At 38.5% G+C, this 22,105-nt stretch overlaps 1 protein-coding gene across 1 annotated transcript in view; it reads left to right on the top strand.

Annotated features, from left to right (window-relative positions):
- Positions 1-22,105, top strand: part of TRHDE (thyrotropin releasing hormone degrading enzyme) — a 213,418-nt gene that overhangs the window by 26,055 nt on the left and 165,258 nt on the right. Inside the window, exon 2 of the mRNA XM_026865004.1 lies at positions 6,752-6,878. Within this exon, the coding sequence (XP_026720805.1) occupies positions 6,752-6,878 (127 nt within the window). The remainder of the gene's footprint in view (positions 1-6,751; positions 6,879-22,105) is intronic.

Genomic DNA, 22,105 nt, shown 5'->3' with positions numbered 1-22,105 from the left:
TCCCAAGAACACGTGGAGTCTGCTGGTTTTGAGGAAGGGATTAAAAGCCAAGCACTATTCCCAGGGTGGCATTGCTGACACCAGTTGATGTACAAAAACATCTGTTTCATAATGGCAAAGCACTCTGAGCTGCTCTAAAACACCTGTCAAAGTTACTTTTAATTCTTCTTGAAGTAGGTGGGTGGGGAAACTATCCTTAATTGTGGATTCCTGTGTTGGTTTACAAGGTTACATAATCCACGTTTGCCTCCACAAACAACAAGATTTAAGGTGGTCATCAGACATTTGCTCAATTTCCATACTCCCATTTGCTCCCAGTCTTTTTGAACTTAAGTATGTGTAGCAAAATGGACCAATGACAGAAAAAAAGGGAAATCTATACAGTGGCAAAACAGGTAGATGCTGTCCTTGGAACATTAGCCATGTTTGCTTGGAAAGATGCTGTCATAGTGCCAAGCTAAAGGAGAGAGAGATTCAGGTCTCCTTTGGTCCCACAGGTGTATGTGGTATGACAATATTCAGGCCTGGGCAAAGGCTCTCTGTGGATGGGGGTACCTTTGGAAGTGGTTTTGTGTAGTCAGGTGTGTGATGATGTCCATTGTGTCAGGTGTTGTGAAGGACTGGGATTATAGATCCATCTTCTCCCTTTGTCAGCAACAAAGTTGCCTTGTACCTGATGTTGTGGCAGGTACAGCAGTGGTTACTGCTGTGTAGATTTTGTGTCAGGATGTTTTCAGGATGCAAAGAACTATTTTCCTTATAGCACATGGGTTGTAAATGTAAGATCCAGTCCAGTGGTCCTGCTTCTTATGATCTGAACTGTCAGTGGTCATGACCAGACTATCTCCATTTAAAAGACTATGTATGTTGTTTCTTTTTCCTGTGCACTTGCATAACAAGGATTACTCCAGTGGTGATCTAAAAACATGGACTGAAGACGTGACAGATGCTGTTGGTGAAGGTTACCTTGGTAGAATTGTCCCTAGCCCAGGGGCTAGATTGGTCAGATCTCTTCTGAAAGTCTGATTTAAAGCCCTTAGAATTAACAGGAGTCATTCAGTTGAAGTCAGCGGGTGTTGTTAGGCAATTAGAGCCCAATGAGCCATTTGCTTTTACAAGCCTTCCCTTTTTAAAACAGAGGTGCACTTTATTCCCTTGGAGCAGTATTTCTCATCTAGTGAGCTGTGATTCCCCCAGGGCATCAGGGAAGGCAGTGATGGCAATTGGAGTGGTCTTAAAACATGGAAAAGATGACTAAACATTTAAAGAAGTCTTGAAGAATGAATGCAGACTATTATATGAGATTATTGTGATCAGCGAACTTTACTGTTATAATAAATAAAAGAATAAAACCATCTTAATATGAAGCAAGGGTGATGCTCCCCTAGAAAGATACACCACTCTGAGAATGAAGGTTTCAAAGGGTATACACACATGAAATAGAAGGTGGCAGAGAGAATCATGTCTTAAAGACCAGGGTTCAAATGCAGAAGGGCATATTTAATTCTCAAGTAAGAGGTGGGCTCCAGTGTATGTCATGCTTCAGGCTTGCAAGCCTCTTACTGTAACATCCTGATTTCTGCCAGGTTGTCAGCTTCCTTCATTCCCTGAGGATGCAGGTTGGCAGGCTCATGGCACCTCTAACAAAGGTTATTAGTGTCTTCCTCTAGTGCCAGAGGGAGAACATACTGTAGTTCTCTTTGGTCTTTATCTTTGGTGAATTCCTGCAGAGGGAGAAGATTAGACAACAGTCTTTTTGCAATTAGACAGGTGTAAATAGTGGATTTTTACTTTTTATATCTGTGGTCAAAATGCTGATTGTAATCCATGTTCTTCCTACCTGAAAAGCAGAACTGAAAAAAAGCTTTCAGTTTGACCGGAAATATTTCACAGAACGTGGAAAAATGACTGCAGGTTTTTCCTTACAGTTATTCGTCACCTTCATCCTTTTATTGTTTTCAAGTACTTGAATTTTAAGGGGGAAAAAAAAAAGTTGTGATTTTAAAATGTCAAAATAGAACAGTTCTGTTTTTTCTGAACCCATTCCTCTGTTTATTACGTGCTTAAATTATCACTAGTCTTTGGTACAGTGGAAATATTTTTTAGTGAACATACTATTCACCAGAAATTAAGATGTTCGTTGCTATTTACAGTTTGTACTTGTCAGAATTTACCCATTATACTTCTTATATAGTTATTAATTCACATTTTTTTGTAACACTGAAGTAATAAAACAAGACTTTTTTTTTTTTTTTTTTTCTTTTTTTTTTTTTCTTTTTAAGTGCTAATTTTCTTTTTGATGAATAATTTTTACTTGCTGGAGACAGGAAGATTTTCTCATGTACAGCAGTTAATCTGATTTTAGGTAGATGTGATTTGTTGCACATTTCTTAGCATATATCGCAACTGTCTCTCGCTACGGGAAACAACTCTCACTTTACAATCACATTCATGTGTTCTGGTGACCTGGTATTACAAATATTACTTTGACTTATTTTATGTAACAAATGCTGAAACTACAGAAAATGTTGCAATATGTACAAATTATTTGTGGAAGTATTCTTTTTGTACAGCAAATACTTTTGACTAACTATAGAGAAGTAGACGAACACTTCAAAGTGTTCAATAGTCTACTAAAAAAGATACAGAATTTACCATACAGGTTTCAGGAATATTTTAGTATTTTATCTGATAATGCCGCCAAAGTAATTTTAAGAACTTGAGTTAGGTTAATAATATTTTAAAATTAATCATTCAGGATGATTTTTCTGTTGTTGTATCTGAGTGTGGCTATTGCATTGTCTTTGTTTAAAGTTGTAATTAAAATAGCCCAATGCTTCCGGAAAACAAACAGGGGGAAACAACTTGTATTTTTGCTCACTTTAGAGAAGAATACAAAAATTTACATGACAGCCATTTAGTATAGGATCTCTAATATCTTGCTCTGCTGTTAACAATTGAAAATTATTTCTGGCAAAGTGTGTCTAGTCTCCTCCTTCAGTGGCTGTGTGGTCTAAGAACAGCATTTTATAAATGTCAAAGGGGAAGTCTGGGTTATAGGGCTGCAGGTGCAAACCTGGTTACTCAGTCATGGTAGGAAGGAGATGGTCAGTCTGGTTCCCTCTGAGACAGAAATGAGACGTTTAGACTTTTTTCTTAGTCAGAACTTCTGTTGAAAGGTTGCTAATGGCTGTAAGTGTAGGTGCAAAGGAGTTAAAAAATCTGTGTCAGCTATGATAACTGATAACTTTATAATGTTTTTCTGGTATTTTTGTCATTTAGACACACGAGGAACTACACTGCATCAGCATACCAGTGTGCTGTGAATATGTCTGTTGTCTGAACTGTCCCTACCTTATTAATTCCCAAATGTGGAAGGTGCTTGGTGCAGGCTGTTAGGTCGTGATTGAGGCTGAATGCCAACTTTGAATTCCCTCCCTGCCTCTGCCACCAGAGTTGCTATGAGATGCTGAGCAAATCACATAAACTGACACAGTCTCATTTAGTCACTAATTGTGTGTTACTAATTTTCTTAATACCCAAACTAAGGCACCTGTGACCAGACTAAAGCTGTATAGTGTTCACTACTGCAATAAGATATAATGGGAACAGTGCTTCAAGTGTGTGCAATAAAACTGTTAAGTATACTTGACATTGAGAGGTGTCAAGATAAGCACCCAGAATTAGTCTCAGTCGCTCTTTGTTCTCCACTTTCTTACATGAAAATAATAGTATAACTTAATCTTACAAAGATTGTGAAAAAGAGCTTCACTAATATTTGCAGGGCAGTAGGTGCCATTGCAGTGAGCGATGAATTATGCACATAGGCTAGAAATCTATTTATCTTTTGTGGGAGAACATGTACTGCTTTTATTTATATTTAGGTCTGACTGTGCAGACTTTCTGTTCTTTTTCTTACTTGAATGAATGTAAAATTGAATTCTTAGTATAGTGATCGAACAGTCTGTGGGAAAGTATATAATAATTATGCATTATTGTTCAGTCCAACATAGTTATAAAGGAACACAATTTATCTACTTTTTGAAATTAAAGCAGTAAACAAACAAAACAATATGCTAATCAAATCTCATGTCTTAATCTTCATTCTGTTTCATTTACTTAAGCTTTTTGGAACAGTATCTGAAAACTTTACAGTCTTTATTATTTAATACTCGGAATCTTCTTATAAGCTAAGGAAATAATATAATCCCATTTTATGGATTTGGAGGTTAAACATGGTCATGAAAAGCCCATACACGTTAACGGACATCGGTGTGTGAAAGTTAGAGGCTTCAGCTTCAAGCTCCTTATATCGTGAATGACACCTGAGAAGGCATCATCCAGAACAGCCAGCCAGGTGGGCAGAGCACAAACTGTCCCCTGTGAACCAGAAGGGAATTTTCTGAGGCCAGGAGTAGGCCTGTGATGGTGCCTCTAAGATTCCTCCATATATTTCACGTTCAGTGATTGTTGGGTGAAGGGCAGCAGCAGATCCAGCATTTGAAGATGTCTGGCATTCTTTGGCAATGCCTGTTGCCTCAGAGCCCCTGAGGGACCTGGGCAAAGGCATAGGTAATTTCTGAACTGTTTTCCAGGTTAGGGGTGACCTTGGTGTGAACCATGGAGCCCTGGCAGTCTGAAGCTGTTCTGGGCAGACTGAGAGGCAACCAGGGAAACTTTATAGGCAAAATAAAACTATATTCAGTGTTAGGCAGATGGCAAGTGAAAGTTTGCAGTACTGTGTTTTTTGAGCTTTGATACCTGGGCTCCATCTCAGAAACCATTAAATGCCTTTTCTGCATTTGCCAAAAGACACACGTTGTAGTGCAGTAAGTTGAACCTCGATTTTTCTCGTATGTACTTTTTTTTTTTCCCTTCCCTTCTGTTGTCCTTATTACGGACACATTTGGACACTGTCAAATTGAATGATTTTTTGCATACTTGGTTGGCTGAGTCTTTTTTTCCCAATTTGCTGATACAGTCAACTGTGCCAGTAAAGCAATTATGCAAATTTGTGTATAAAGGTTTAATGATACAAAACTGTGTTCATCACAAATCTGATTGTGATTCTTCTCATCCTTCCATAAATGAAAGGTTTTGAGGTATTTGAATTAGGATCTCTGTGGTTAATATCTATTTTGTTAAAAATTATATTTAGTTTAGCAAATAAAGGAACATGTCACTGTTAACTTTGGAAGGAAGCAATAAAAATAGTGACTTGGAGGTGTTCAGGTAATGGTTTATATGCTTTCAGGTGGCGATTATGAGAAGACTGCCTTTATTACTTGTCTCATTAGGTTACACTGTTACCGGTTTTACATTACAAATTATAACTATGTATGGTTGATTGTGTACAGAGTCTAATACAACACAAAGATAAAAATTTAAAGATGGTCATAGTAAAAAAGTAGAATAATGTGTCTGCAACTGAAAACAAGGAGGTAGTGGGTTAAAACGGAATTGGCAGGTATAGTGTATTGAGATTTGATACCTGGTTTCAACTTGGATAACTGAACTGATTCAGGAAGAGAGCAGTAAATCAATACTTGGTAATGCTTCCACTGAAAAGCCGAAAATCCCATTGGCTTTTCTTGGTCCAGAATAGAGCATTTAGAAATATTTCAAAACTGCTATTTCTCCTTCATGCTTTCATTGATATTTTCTGATCTCTACTCTGCTGCTTTCCTCACAACCTTGGCTGGGATTTAATCCTAACACAGAAAGTATTAGCGAGTCACATATTATTATTTAGGACTGACATTTAGTAGAGTCTCATTTGTATCAGGTCATTATGTACTGTAGGGAGAGACTTTCTGCCACAGCCACTAGAGACAAAGTACTGCTTCCATCAGACAGAGTATGAGGAGGGAGAACAAAAAGCATCTCTCCTTTCTATCCCTTTCTTGGTTAACAGTTCTGAGCTGAATGTCATCTTTGCACTAAGGAAGCTTTAAAGACTGTAAGGACAGGGAATAGTGAATAACCTGGTGTTGCTTTCTGCTAACTCCTTAGTTAGGGTCACACTTGAGTGCTGAATTATGAAGGTGAGTTCTGTTCACTTGGGTGCTCTGTGTAGTCAGACGTGTGAGGTGTTTTATACTGAGCACAGCAGTCTGTGGCTTGTATAAACAGCTTTAATTTACTGCTTTCTGAATAGAGAGGCCTGAAGCAGTCATGGAGATTTCAGGAATGTTAATTGTTTGTGTACATGAATGGGCTTATAAATGGTTGGTTTTGCAGTCTTCCATAGCTCATCGTGGGTAACTGTGTCAATGCCAGAGAAAATAAAAGAGAACATTTTTTTTTTTTTTTCCTACACAGTCTACTAATACTTTCAGGGCTCGATATAATGTGCCTTTAACAAACCGTGAACTTCTCTCCTACTGAGCCACTGCATCCTGCCTACTTTCAGTGTAGGCAGAGAACCATTATACTAATCCACTCTCCCATCATATCTCTACCAAACACATGTAAGTGTTTCCTCTGAATATTTATTTTGATACAAGGAGTGTTAAGTCTTTTATTTGGCAACAAAACCAAGTAGGAGATTGTGACTTCTCAACTTTGTAACCTTAATTGTGGAAGTTCTGGCTTTCAGCTATGACATGTTTTAACAAACATTAAACAGTCACATTTAGCTTTAAGAAAGTAATCCTGCTACCTCACAACAGCCTTAGTTCATCTCTGGAAGTAGGATAGCTTTAATATGTAGATGCTGAAATGATCACTGGTTTGCTTTGTTTTTTAACAGGTACGGTTATATGCAAGGCCTGATGCAATCCGAAGAGGATCGGGGGACTATGCTCTAAATATTACAAGGAGACTCATTGAATTTTATGAAGATTATTTTAAAGTGCCCTATTCTCTGCCAAAATTAGGTAAGATTTCCCCTAGAACATGAAGTTCGCTCAGAGATGGGAGATTAAATCAGCTTTTTTAAGGGAAATTTAAGACAGGAATGTGCTAGATTTCAAGGTAGGGAATGTTTGTTTTAATTTAGAAGAATCATTAGGATTGATTTAGAAGGATTAATAAGTAAGGAATTTTTCATCTCTTCCTTGCAGAGGAAGGGAAGCCAAATTGTCCCCTCTTCAGCCTCTCACTGAAAGGAACAGGAAGTATACAGTACTTACATTTGTTAGGCAATGGGAAGAGAACTTGAGACCTTTCACTGATAAGTGGGTTGGATTTTTTTTGATGCTGTTTATTTTAATCCTTACTTTCATTAGATAACCACTGGGAGGTGTTCTGTAATATTTGTATCTTGATGCCTGAGCCTTAGATGGGGAACAGAATTAAAAATATTTGTGGAAACTGGGAACCTGTAACAGTGCAAGACTGTATTTTTTTTTTTCTTTTTAAATGCTGACTTAATGTGGTTTATTAATGATCATTAGTACATTTGCTTATTGAAAGATTTGCTATGAACTTGTTTTGCTGCTCAAGTGGCCTAAATGTAAAAACTGTAAATTTCTATTATTTTTTAAATAAATTGTTCTCCTACATACTTGAATACTTTATACCATATTATTATACTCTCCCTCCTTTAGAGCATGTTTGATCAAGATACAGAAAAGCCTATTGCTCATCAGCAGGAAGGGAGCTTGTATTTGATCAGAAGTGTTAGAGTTGGAACTACAGGTGATCTTCCCAGGAACTCAGGGTCTATTTCATTAAATCCCTTGCCTGCTGAGTAGCCTTATTAGTCTTACAGCTAATGGTGTAGGAGATAGATAAAGTAATTGATGTTACTAGATGAGGGTGTTGCATGAATTTCTTATAAGAATGTTGTGGCATTTGTTTCCTGTTGTCTTTAAATGATGGGTTACAGGCAGTGTTCTACTGAATAAATATGCAGATGGATTAAACATGGTACATGCATAAGACGTTCTGTGTGTCTTTTCATACCTGGTTCAGGTGTGTAATGCTGATTTCATAGAGGAAGTTATAGACTTACAGGTGTCAAAAATTGAGAAGGAAAAAATATTCAAAACCTGTCTGTTGATTATAAAGAATGAACATCATTACTTCAGGTAGTTTATTGAGGATGCCAGGTAGCATCAGGCAGTAGTGACTGTTATCTGCTTCAGAATATCTTTCACAATTGCAACATACGGTCTTTCAACACAATGTGTTGTGTATGCATTATCATTATGCTGTGGCATATCTTTTAAAAATATCTCATTGGAAATGAGTATGTTGCAGTTTCGATCTCTTGGCAGCAGAACAGGAGGAATAGTCACAAGTAAAGTTGTTTCATCAAGTATTTGTAGTAAAATTGTTGAGTTAATATGAAATACTTATTGAAAACTTTATTCTACAGTGATACCATAGAAAATAGTGTGCAAACTTCTGTATACTGTAGTAAGGTTAAATTTCTTAATGTAAAAAAAATTTCAAAGCTCTCTGTGACATAAATATTTTTGCAAACTTGATTTGCATATGAACATAGTTATATTTGTTACCAGCTCAGCTGAACACTAAGATCACTATGTTTAAGAATTTGCCAGTGTCTTTAGCCCAAAGGACTGATGAATTTTTCTTTACTGGAATATGGAAGGTTAGGGACAATAGTCTGATGGGTGAATAAAAGGACTAAAAAAGCAAACACTGTAGTCTTTCTATGATAGTGATTTTGTAGCAGTATAAAATAATTTTTTTGAAGGAGACAAACCAGCATTAGCTACAGCAGTGGAAAATGTGTGCATCAGAAGAATGTGTTGAGAGAGAAAACGAGCCTGTGCTCTCTGAAGCCTTGGAACTGTCACCTGATACATTGCTGTCACTACTGCAAAGACTTGTGTACTTCATTAAGGTTTTAAGAAAAATCAGTATGTTTTTTGAGGGACATTTTAGGGATTTTTTATTTTATTTGTAAAGTAAATGTTAAATGTCTTCAGGTGGGAGTGAAAATTGAAGAATATAGTTTAAAAAGACTTCTAATGACAGCATCAGTTTTGAGAAAATGTTCTACTTCAAATGTAGATGTTTTAAAAAATAAAATTTCTTTTCATGTATTGTCCAGGTCTAACAAGAGCGAATTTAAAGAAATGTAATTATTTTAGTTGTAAACATAATTTATGTTTTCAAAATAATTCTGTTGGAAATACTGACCAGTTTCCTATGCAGGTGCTGTAAGAGCTACTGAGCAGTATACTAGGATGTGGGCACAAGGGACCTGCAACCCTTGGTGAAGCAATTCCATGATCTATGTGGTCGTCTATTCGAGCTCTCTATATAGTAGGAGTATCTGAGAATATTTAGGCTCTCTGGATGTGTTGCTATGTGACCTGTGTTCCTTTGTTCATTTCTTATGTCACTGAGGTCCATTTCCAAGGTTCCTTGGCATTTGAAACTAGTGCTCCTCATGTGAGTTTGTAATAAATCATCTAGTGTTCTTTATAGGAACCACTTTCTCATCACACTCTTGACTACTTAACTGTTTTGACCAGGCTTTTTTACTGTACTTATGTGCAGTCAGATGTCTGTAGTTGCTGTTGCCAGTTGTGGGTTCCTCTGACTCTGGTTGAACAGGGAGCTTTGGCTGCAACTCAGGGAGAAAAGGAGAATTTACAGCTTTTGGAAGAATGGGCTAGCCACACACAGTGATTACAAAGATGCTGTGAAGCTATGCAGGGCAGAAATCAGGAGATCTAAAGTCCAGCTAGAAATTAATTTGGCCTCAGCAATCAAGGACAACAAGAAATATTTCTATAAGAAAGACCAGGTAGAGTCTCCATCCCCTGGTAGACACAGGAGGAAACATGGTAACAAGTGATGAGGAAAAGGCTGAGGTGCTTAATGCCTTCTTTGCCTCATCTTTAATAACAAGACTAGTTGTACTGAGGGAATCCAGCCTCCTCAGCCAGGAGACAGAGACTGGGAGAACAACTCCCCTGCATTCCAGAAGGAGACAGTGACCTGCTGCATCACACAGACACACACAAGTCTATGGGACCAGATGGGATACACCCGAGGGTGCTGAAGGAGCTGGCTGGGGTGCTCGCCAAGCCGCTTTCCATCTTTTACCAGCAGTCATGGCTGACTGGGGACGTCCCAACAGATTGGAAATTGGCCAATGTGACGCACATCTATAAGAAGGGTTGGAAGGATGATCCGGGAAATCACAGGCCTGTCAGCTTGACTTTGGTGCCTGGGAAGCTGATGGAGCAGCTCATCCTGAGTGCCATCACACAACACATGTGGGACAACCAGATGCTCAGGCCCAGTCAGCATGGGGTTATGAAAGGCAGGTCCTGCCTGACAAACCTGATCTCCTTCTACGACAGAGCGACCTGCTTATTGGATGAGGGAAAGGCTGTGGATGTTGTTTACCTTGACTTTAGTAAGGCCTTTGACAGCGTTTCCCACAGCATTCTCCTGGCGAAACTGGCTGCTTGAGTCTTGGATGGGCACACACTTTGCTGGGTAAAAAACTGTCTGGATGACCAGGCCCAGAGTGTTGTGGTGAATGGAGTTAAATCCAGTTGGCGGCCGGTCACGAGTGGTGTCCCCCAGGGCTCTGTTTTGGGGCCACTCCTGTTTATTGATGATCTAGATGGGGGGTTCGAATGCACCCTCAGTCAGTTTGCAGATGACACCCAGTTGGGTGGGAGTGTTGATCTGCTCGAGGGTAGGGAGGCTCTGCAGAGAGACCTGGACAGGCTGGAGCCATGGGCTGAAGCCAACTGGAGGAGTTTCCATAAGGCCAAATGCCGGGGGCTGCCCTTGGGCCACAACAACCCCCAGCAGCGCTACAGGCTTGGGGAGGAGTGGCTGGAGAGCTGCCAGTCAGAGAGGGACCTGGGGGAGTTGATTGACAGCCGGCTGAACAGGAGCCAGCAGTGTGCCCAGGGGGCCAAGAAGGCCAATGGCATCCTGGCTTGTGTCAGCAATAGCGTGGCCAGCAGGGACAGGGAAGGGATCTGAGCCCTGGACTCGGCACTGGTGAGGCCGCCCCTCGATTCCTGTGTTCAGTTTTGGGCCCCTCACTACAAAAAGGACATTGAATGACTCGAGCGTGTCCAGAGAAGGGCAACGGAGCTGGTGCAGGGTCTGGAGCACAGGTCGTACGGGGAGCGGCTGAGGGAACTGGGGGTGTTTAGTCTGGAGAAGAGGAGGCTGAGGGGAGACCTCATCGCCCTCTACAGCTACCTGAAAGGAGGGTGCAGAGAGCTGGGGATGAGTCTATTTAACCAAGTAAAAAGTGTTAGGACAAGAGGGAATGGCCTCAAGTTGCCCCAGGGAAGGTTTAGACTGGATATTGGGAAGTATTTCTTTCCAGAAGGGGTTGTTAGGCGTTGGAATGGGCTTCCCAGGGAGATGGTGGAGTCCCCATCCCTGGAGGTGTTTAAGAGTCAGGTTGACATAGCGCTTAGGGATCTGGTGTAGTTGGGAACTGTCAGTGTGAGGTTAATTGTTGGACTAGATGATCTTCAAGGTTTTTTCCAACCTGGTTGATTCTGTGGTTCTGTGACTTCTTGGCAGCCTATGTTACTATTGGGAACTGTGGAAAATCTGGGGGAACCTTTTTGTCACCCAATGACTAAGATTTTTTAGGTCTTATGACCTGTACTGACTTCCGAATGTACTGGAACAGTAGATTTATTTGCCAATTGATGCAAATTCTGGTAGTGAATTTGAATTGAGGATTTTTCTCAGTTGAATAACCAATTTCCACAGCTAAAGTTTATATTAGCTTGTAGATATTTTCTTTATTTTTCCCACATCATACTCTGAACTGGAAGGTGCTTCTGTAGGGTTTTAAACTTTTTTTGTATCAATTTCATTTCTGAAAAATAAGTCAGGTCTTTAAAAAACTCAGATTTTTCCAAGACTGTAATATCATTATAAACGCTAGTTAAAATGAAGGGTGTATAAAACATGGGGTTTTATTTAATTCTAAAAAGACATGCAGTAGGGTTTTTAATTGTATTTCTATGGCTGGTGGATGTAAAATATGTTTCTGTATTTGTATCACATACTTATTTTTAATGCAGTTAGCAATGTAGAAAAAAAAATATTCTTTGTATCTATAGAACTTTCTCTCATGAGGATCTTTTGAGAATGGAATAGTTTCCCTATGGGAAATTATTAGGTTGTGACTCTTAAGTTCTGAATTATTTGAGGTGGAGGGTCTGACTGCCTTTCCTAACCAAGGCTCAAGACCCACCAATGAGGTTAGCGGGAGACAGGTACAGAGAACACAGAAAGATCACTGTTACTGCAGCAGGTGATAGATTGTGAAATTTCTTGTCAAAAGAGACTGTAGATGCAAAATATTATAGAGTTCCAAAGAGAGACATGGACAAGTACTTGGAGAGGTGGTCCATGGAAGGAAATCTCATGGTTTGAAAACAGAAGGTAGGAAATAACTCAGGAGAGTGCTATTTATACTTCCCTAATCTTACTCTTTCCTGAACATCTGCTTGTGGCTGCTGTTGGAGAGGAGAATACTGAGCTAGGCAGTCTTTCTGTCTGAACTGGCAAGGTTATCCCTGTATTCATAGTCTTGTAGTTTCCCAAGTGTTTCTACTAAAGGGCCACAGAATCTCTTTTCCAGAATACTTCCTGTACTGGAACTGGGAAACTTTATAAGGCTCCAGTTATGAAAGACTGACAGATCTTTATGTGTGATGAATAAACAAGTCACTTGTGTGACGATTTTTTGGGTTTCTGGGCCTTGGTTTTCCTCCCCTTAACAGCATTGCAGGATCAGTGTTAGCAGAATGCATTTACTACTTCTCTGAAAGCTCATTTTACAACTTAATTTATTTTATTCTAAGTACTGTATTTAGACACCCATGTAATTAGCGTAACCACTGTGGGTTATGTAGAGGAACTTGGGTATCTCAAGGTTTAGGCGCACAGTGCCTAAGTAAAGGCACTTTACTTGGATTCATTCAACTTTAGGCACTCAACTGGCATATCTAAATTTGCAAGCTGATTGCCCTAGGTAATTTGACTCTTACATGGGCAGAGTCTCCTTCTGGAGCTGCTTAGGTAAGAGAAAAAATGTTTTATTAACTGCTGAGCTTTATTTGAGTGTCATCTGTGCCATTAAAATTCCATAATGTGCAGACCTGGGAAGGAGATGTTTAGTGATGGAGAGTTGTGAATAGGGTTGGGAAGAACTTGGGCTTCTCAGAAAGCTTTTAATTCCCCATTGAAGGTGGCCCAGAATAAAAGTGTTGGGATGCTCTTGTAGGATCAAGTGACTTGTGGTGAGCACTAGTGATTAACTGTTCATTTTGATTTAATTGCTTTACTATTAGCTTGACTCTTTGACTGTTCCTAACCTGTGCATTGCATTATTGCCTTCTGCCCTGATTGATCTTCCATCATCTTCATCAGCACTCTTTCTGCTGCTACTGCTTTCTTACTTCCCCTTCATTTGTCCTTCTTCCCGTTTCTGCTGCTCCTTCTAGGATGAATCTCCATGTTGTTGCCTGCTTTCTCTGCTTTAGCTGTCCTGAAATTTGCACAGTTCCTGATTCTCATATTTTAACTTTCTACCTAGCAAGGTGACCTCTTCCTGCCACCTATCCAACTCTGACCTGGAAGTCCTGTATTATACCAAGCAAGATAGCTCATTTTTCCTTCTCCATCTATAAAATTAAAGCAATAATTAATGTCAAAAAAGTCAGTTTGGTTGCCTCTTGATTAAGAGGTTTCCAACCTGAAAGTTTAAGAAATGCTGATCTGATCCGACCTTCATCATGGCAAGGCTTGTGGAGTTTTGTAGCATTCTCATGACTTTACAGCTGTAGTGTCCATCTGATCTGTACAGTCTTTCCGAAAGATGTCCAGTCTCTTCCACTGAGAGAGAAACCATGACAACCCTGTAGGAGAGAGGGAAAGGAATGTTAGACTCTGTTAAGTCTGAATAAGTTGTTGGTTGTACAGTTTTTTGAATCGAGAAGAGAGAAGAGTAGGAAGGGAGATGCCCTGGGAGTGGGACATAGGACTTCTGGAATGAGGAAGCGTGGAAGAGGAGGCACTAAAGACTTGATTCATGTGCCTAAATATAATTACCTGGTACTATTTAAAATACCTGGGGGTATCCTGAAGACCCCGAGCTGCTGCTCCTGCTGGCCTGCAGATGAGATCCTGTTGCACTATGGCTGTTCCATACCTGACAGCTCCACATATATATATTTTTTTTAGTGACTTTGAGCATCTCAGTTGGGGCTATCACCCATGTTTAGGCAGCAAAATTGAAACCTACTATTTTCTTTGACCAGGTAATTGAAACAACCATAATGCCTCTGGACAGAGAGGACTATTTGTTGATACAGAGCATTCATACACAGAATGAACTATCTCACTTTCACCCTGACCTTTGAAGCCTCTGTTTTGAGGGTTTTTTTGTTTTTCTTTTTAAATTTCTAAGCTGTGAGCACTTCAAAGCAGCAACTGGGCAGGGCTCCAGAGGGAAAGATTCCAGCTCTAACCACAGGAAAAAGCAATGTTTTTTTTTTTCTCAGAACAATGCTTTGAAATATGAAAAAGAACTTGTGAGTTACTAAACTGAAACAAACTGTAGGAAATATGTCCATAGAATGATGTTAAGAAAGAAGAGAAAAAATAATCTTAGGACTTCACTTAAAGTTGTTCTATATTATTTTAAATGGTAAGCCAATTAATTTCAGTAATCAGTATAGTACAGCTCATATTGGGCTGTACTACTTTTGGAAGTTTGTTAAGAGGAATCTGATCTCTGTTGACTTGAAGTGACAAGTCTGATACTGTTTGCAGGAGACAGGAGAAGTTGCATACAGGGGATAAAGCAGCTTTATATAGAATAAAGATGAATAGGCCTGGTGGAAATAATCCTGTTCTTAGTGAAAAGTTTTCATTTATGTAGTGATTTCCCTCCCCTCATAATTGTGACATGAACAGAATCCAAACCTCTCAAATAAGTAAGGTGTTCAGGTAGTAGCAGTATTGTCATTAGTAGTTCAGTCAGCTCATAGTAAAAGGAAGGTGAACAAATCTGACAGCATCCTTCCTTGGCTACTTAGCTAAATTAGCTTTGCTTTAAAATGAGTAATGAAAAAAACCAAACAAAAACAAAAAAGAGGGTAATACTATTGTTATGAGATTGTAACAGGATGTGAGATTGTAGGAGACTTCATGGAAATGACAAGACTTTTTTTGAGCCATGAGAATCCTTCATTTGAATGTAAATAGTTTTTTTTCTAAGCTGCTCTTCAGTAAGTCAATTCAGCAATTAGTACCAATGTTGAATTGGGTGCACTGAATTTTAGCTGTGTCTACTCTTAAGTTCTCTACCTTATGAGAAACATAGATGGCTTCAGAAAATGATGTATTTTATCATAGGTTAGGAGAAATAAATCTTCCTGCAGAAGTACCAGTGGAGGTGTCCCTGCTGACTACAGAGAGAGGAAACTAACCTGACTAATTTAAAGTCTAGCTCTGATTTTTAGATGGCTAAAAGATGACATGAATCTTTCTGTAGGATTTCTAAAATGGGCTAAGACCTTTGACAGACACAGAAACTCCACAGAAATTATGGGTATTGCCAGGAAACTGTGTGAATTTTTACCTGCTATGAGATGGTTAAATGCCTAAAAGCTCATGAATCCAGAATACTTTTTAGACAGCTGTGGCTAAGGTAGTTTTCATTATAGCTCTTTTCACTCTGCTTGAACAGAGCTCTCATCCCTGATTGTCTTCTCCAAGGCTGCTAGTGATTGTCTTTTTGTTAGCTTAATCATACTGTTCTTGACCAGAAATGTTTACTTATGAATATCATGTTTTGGAAGGGTAGTACTGATTTCTGCTGCAAAATAGTATTGCTGGAACTAGTATCCTCTTGACCATGTTCAGCTTTTGAACTTACTCTTTTTTTTTTTAAGAGAGGCTACTGAAGATTTTTAATAACCTGTTAGATCTAACAATTGAGAGGTTTCATCAGAGACTTCGACCAGCACCTGAAACGTTTTACACCAGAAACTGTAGCTTTGTCTTAAAGAGGGTATGTAGAAAAAAAGCTGAGGCCTTGCCCCCACAGTGAACTTTGTGTTTGTGTAGGGATTGGGAATCGTGTTTTTTATTATGGGATAGGCTATATGTCATTAGGATATTGGGAAAGTTACTTTCTGTGCATGATACGGCCCTATGAAATTTATCATGTGGAAATTGGAGCTTCATGGCAGAAGAAAAAGATATAGAAGAGTTTGGAAGATATCACTGAGGATGCTTAATAGATTTAGATGGTGTTCACGAAGAGGGGTGTGACTGAATTCTTGAACGTTGTGTAGAAAGATTGGATTGCAGTGGAATCTGCTAAACTAAGAAATTTTTCCTTTTAAAAATTGTACTTATAATGTTTAGTTTGAATGAAAGTAGGTAACACAGTTGATCTGTATCAATTAACTAGCGTACTAAGGAGAAGGAAATGGCCTTTTCTCTCAGAATTGAAGTAGAAAAAATACTCTCTGCATGTGAAACAGTACAGAAGTGTTACACAGTCTGCTCAAGTATACTGTCTTTTGATGGAAAAGGGAAATGAGTGTTGTTGACCTAATGAAACATGTAGTCCACCTATGCAGTCTTCTACAGTGAGCAGAGTTTAAACAGCACCTTCAAGATCCACAGGCAGAGCTAACAAAATAACAGTAACATGTTCATAAAGGCATCATTTGCGTAATTATGTTTAGTGAGGACTTGAGTTTTTGTAATTTTGGGTGTATCTGGTTCATATTCATAATCATATAAAAAATTTTAAATAAAGATAGTTCAAATTAAATTCATGAAGCTTCCAATTTTTCTTTAACCCTGCAGTTTCAAGTCTGGGAAAAAACGAGGGTACTGTGGTGACTTCTGTTTTTTCTGTTTTATCTGTGAAGGAGAGGCTTTCCTGCCTGAAGAGTGAAGCTCAGTAATATCAAGGTATTGTCCTTATGAGGAAAAAAAAAAAGTGGCAGAGTATTGTCCACATCAAACACCAGTCTAGTTCACTCAGACTTTTTTTTTATATGTGCAGCTTTACTACAGGACAGTTTTTTCATTTTCTAAGAATTTTTATTGGGAATCGATTGAAACAGGTAGTTTTACATACTGGAGCAGCAGCAGTATGTTTCAGTAGTGTTTTCTTCTCATCCAACATTGTGGTAAAGGTTTTTGGTCTCCTGCATTTCATGTGAAAAGTGAAGAAGACTCAGTTTCATGCTAGACTCAGAAACAAGTTCAAATAAGTCTTAACAAGAGCTATACATGATTATGGTGGACTTTTTCTTCTAGTCCTGTCTATAAATAGGTGTTCTATACTAGTTTTAGCTTTGTGTAGTGTTATGCTTGCTGAACCCTGTAGTTGCTGTGTTGACTCTCCAACCCTGGAAGAGCTAGTATCATGACAAAGCCTGTTCAGACTCTTATTTCAGAAGCACAATTTTATTTAGCTCGAAAATCAGAGAGCAATACCAGTATAGTCTATTTCCTTGGTCGAGGCAGGCTAGAAAGGCTTAAAAGACTTCTCTTGCATCTTCCCCTCACTCCAGGCACTTAGAGCTGTTATGGTTTGCCTAGCAACCTGCCTTTCTTCTCTTAGGGTAGGCCTGATGTTTGAAAAGTTGTTAGCTAGGTGTTTTAGGGTGCTTGACTATAGTTTCAGATCTAATCTGTAACTTCTACCACTTATTTAGACTCTCTAAATGGCTGGAATGACAACTTCCATGCAAAAAGACTAAAAGATAAGACCAAGAGGAGATTTCAACACTACTTTCATTGTATTATTCCTTTTTCAGAGATAGCAATTGTTTTCACAGCAATTTTGAAAACACTGCCATAATTTTCATGCTGATTAGAACTTTTAAGAATGTGTCATTTAAATTATTTTTCATATTGGCATTATTGCTAAACTTAAATGAGAATGGAAAATGAGTGTTGTGTGGGTGTTTTTTTGTTTTTTTTTTTTTTTTTTTTTTTTTTTCTGCAGCACTGGAGAGGTGTTCCTGCTAACTCTCCATGTTTTCAATTTTAGAAGCATTGTGCATCTTTAGGGTAGTTTGTGATGCTCTCCAGATGGTACTGTGACAAAGTTTGTTTTCCATTAGATACTGATTTGAGGGCACCAAATACATTACTTTGAGAAACAGAAGTTTCACTAGGCAAAACTGATGAGAAAGCACTTGGTCTGCTGATTCACTTAAACTGACTTTCATTTGCTTTTGTTTATTTTCACATATTTATCTTGAAATATGCATATGTATTTAAAACTACTGACTTTATTTACAGTTACTGTAACACCAGGATCAGGACAACTCCTTAAATGTCTTTACCAAGGACGTTCTTCTTCACGGATCTTTTGTGTGAGAAAGAAAATAGATGAGGAAAGTACACATGCAAAAAATATCTATGCAATTAATATTATTTCATAATAAATCTAAAACTTAGAGTTATGCATTACTGCTGCAGTGAAAGTTACAAAAAAGTAACCCCTTACAGATACTGTCCTGAATATTAGAAATAGTTAAAAGACTGTATGTAGATGTATAAAATGAGCTTTCACATCTTTTGTACTGTAAAAAACCCATAGATATAGATGTAAAGAAGATAAATTTTCATATATCATCAAAGAGCATGAGGAGTTTCTTTCAAGAGATTATGACAGTGTCTTGAAAAAGATTATAGCACATTAAAGTGGGACTTAAATAGGCCAGAGATTTCTGTTTATACAAAAGATGTGAAGAAGTTTATGACTACAGAGCTAAATAAGCCTATTGCTGCTGCCTAGATTCTGCTGGCTTAGTTATAAACCTTCCACCTGTACTAGCTAGTTTCTGTAAGCTACTGAAATTCAAAGGGATGCATGTGCTCACCTTTTATTGCTTTTGCTAAGGATATTGTAACTGAAAAGATATCCTAACACACTGAATTACACTACGTTTGCAGCACCATGCCTGAAGCAACTTCACTTTTGCAGTAAGAAAATAATGATTTTCAGTGTAAAGGTGAAAATATTAAGATGGCAGAACAACTTTCATTAAAACAAGTGAATTGTCACTGTACATTCCCCTCCCACCCCCACATGCTGGCAAGCTTCTTAAAATGGTATATGGACATTAGAAGAATCACTTAAGAAAAATGCCGTGGAGATCTCTGGCAGATACTGCTAAACTTGCTTTCCCTGCTCTGCCTCACTGTGTAAGAATTCTCTTTTTCTTTGGTTCTAATTTATTTAAATGCCATCTGTTTGTGTATTTAAAACATAACATTTCCAGATTCAGGATCAGTTCTGTGAAGACTGCATTTTCCTTCTGATTCTTATCAGTAACACTTCTAACAAAGCTGTCCTCATGAAGATATATATTTGTCATAGTGATAGCACACTTCAGAAAGTGTATTAAGCTAAACCAACTCCCACTGTTCAACTCTAAAATATGTTCCTTGTCATATGCTGCTCCTCACTGAAATTAAACTCAGGCTATATTTTAGTCTAGAGAAATCAAGTCAATTTTTCTCCTGGTGCATTCAGCTTTGCTATGGCTTGAGTGTAGTTCTGCTGTTGTACAATACTGGGCAGTTGAATCCCAGAGTGGGTGGGAGGCAGAGGCAAGGGGAAAGATGCACAGAAGAATTTAGAAATGTGTTCTGGAGACCCTTGTCACAAGTTTCTGCAGCTATTGCTGTCTCTCTGGGTGGCTTAGATAAACCTTTAGAAGCTGTTTCAGAATAGCCCCTGAGTTTGTGGCTTTGTAACTGATCCCTCAGTTCTGCAGTGATAGGGGACTTGTCAATGGAGCTGATCATGGAAAGAGAACTCCTGTATCTATTTTATTCAGCAGGGTGTTTGATCTGTCACCAACACTGTGACATTAGCTACCTATAGATTTCCTTTGAAAGTCAAGACGTAAAAGCACAGGTATTTTGACAGACCTGTAATTACACATGGCTATGTTTATGATGTGAATCCTGAAACGCTAACAAAACTCAGTGGTTGAATTCTTCATACGAAGTTATGTGAGATATTTCTATAGTTGTTATAGCATCTAAGCGTTCTGTAATCACTACTGGCTGTTTGCACAGTTTGCAAATGGAGAAGCACCATGGTTCTGTTCTATTTGGAGACACAGCTGAAAGCCAGTGTGCTGAAAGGTGAAGGCAGACAGATGTTTTCCTGATCAGACCTGTATAAAATATTAATTTGTCAGATAAAATTTGAGTATGTATTGAAATAGAAGGCAGTTGGAACTTGCATCCTTTCATAATTAAGTATTGATGATCCAGTTTAATGTGAGGGATGTACAAGTGACTCCAATATTTCCTTCTTTAAAATTTGTCTGAGAGTTGTTCTTTCTTGAATGCTAATTCTCAGGTGTGGAAATACCTAAAGCTTCGCAAGACTGTCAAGCATAACTTAGATACATAGAAAAATGCATTATATGTCTTTTCACTGCTAATGTAAAATGATTTTGTAGGCATCTTTTCTCCAAATTCCTGCAATGTTTTAAGTTTTGGTTCTGTCTTAAGGTAAAAACAGACAATTGAATTTTATAAAGAAGCATGGCTGTTACTCAGTAACAAACAGATTCATTAGAAATGCAGTTTATATGCTGCATGCCATCTCTCCAGGTATTTCTATAGAAACCATACAACAGTTTGCAAGTGATTAAAAGGATCTGAATTGTACAAGCTATGATTTGATAACAGAATGATATAATGTAGCTCTTCATAAAACCTTCCAAAGATAAGAATGTTGTCAGATGATACAAAAGGATATTCAGGAATCGCTGTAAGTCATTCAGAGTACCAATGAACAGACAGCTTTCTGTAATGCTTATATTGCGTTTGGGGACAGCTGGATGAAAGTCCAGCCCCAGAAGAATTCACTGTGAAAAAAAAAAAAAAAAAAAAAAAAAAAAAAAGAAAAAAGAAAAATGCTTGCTCTTTGCAATCAAAGTACCATTGCTGTGTAGCAACTCTGATATTTGTGGATATGGAGTATATTATGGTCAAATCCAAGTACTCAGCTGAAGATTGATTTAATGTTGCAGTAGTGAAGTGGAGAAATAAAACAGTACAAGTGAATATAATGCAATTTTAAACAATAAAAGCAAATCTTCCTACAAGTAGTTCTGGCCTCTCAAAACTTTTATGTACATTTGTCTGTGAATGCTCCTTTAACATTCCAACAGTATGTACGTACACAGAGGCACATGCAAACATATATATGTATTATCCTGGTTGTATTTTATGTGCATATGACTGTAATCCTATTAATTAAGGTTATACAAATATTTATAGATAAAATTCCAGTCAGCAGGTGCCACAGACTTATGGAGGCTCTCCCAGGCCATAGTTCCCAGCTTCCTGCTGTCACGTATTGGGGCCAAGCCTGACCTGGAATCAAGAAGTGTTTTTCACACCGGGATAAAGGAGTCTGGGAACAGGGAGTTTGACTTCCACGCATGAGATGAGTTTGGGTCTGTGGATAATTAGAGAATTGCAAGCGGTGCTCTTGCATTCAGGCCCTTACCTGAGATTCCCATGAGGAAGATGAGTCCTGTTTGCTGGTTGTGGGCTAGATGTCCCTTATTTCATAAGTCTTCTGATCTTTTTCTAGCTGTCCACTCCACTTATAGATCCTCCCTGCAGTACTCTCTCATCAGACCCAAGAAAGGAGAAGCAAGTGGACTCTGTCTGACATGCAGCTTTATAAGACATTAACTTCAGTGGTGCAAAGTTGTCTTCTTCCTTTTGTTTGGTTGTTTTTAACCACCTCCTTCCAAAGATGTGGTCCCACAGTTTAACTGCACTGCTGAGAGGCAGTGAACTGTAATGTGGAGATGTGGACTGGTGGCTGGGCTATGGGTGAAATCCAGAACTTCTTAAGACAGCTCTGCTGTTAGTATGCATGAAACTATAACCCCAGGACGATTATAGTCACAGATGGTACAGCAAGGTAAAGTTAAGTGTAATTCCAGAGTAACTTTTAAGATTCATATGTAAAGGTTTTTATGTTTGTTATATCTGTGCTATCAAAATCAGGGACCTTGGTATCGGAAAGTCCCTGGTTGCTGTCAAGTAGCAAAATAAAGGTGTCAGAGTCAACTAACCTAGAGAGGAAGAACTGTCTCAT

Source organism: Athene cunicularia (genome assembly GCF_003259725.1).
Source record: "Athene cunicularia isolate RWA chromosome 1 unlocalized genomic scaffold, athCun1 chr1_part2, whole genome shotgun sequence".
NCBI lineage: Eukaryota > Metazoa > Chordata > Aves > Strigiformes > Strigidae > Athene > Athene cunicularia.
This window is presented reverse-complemented; position numbering and strand designations above follow the sequence as displayed.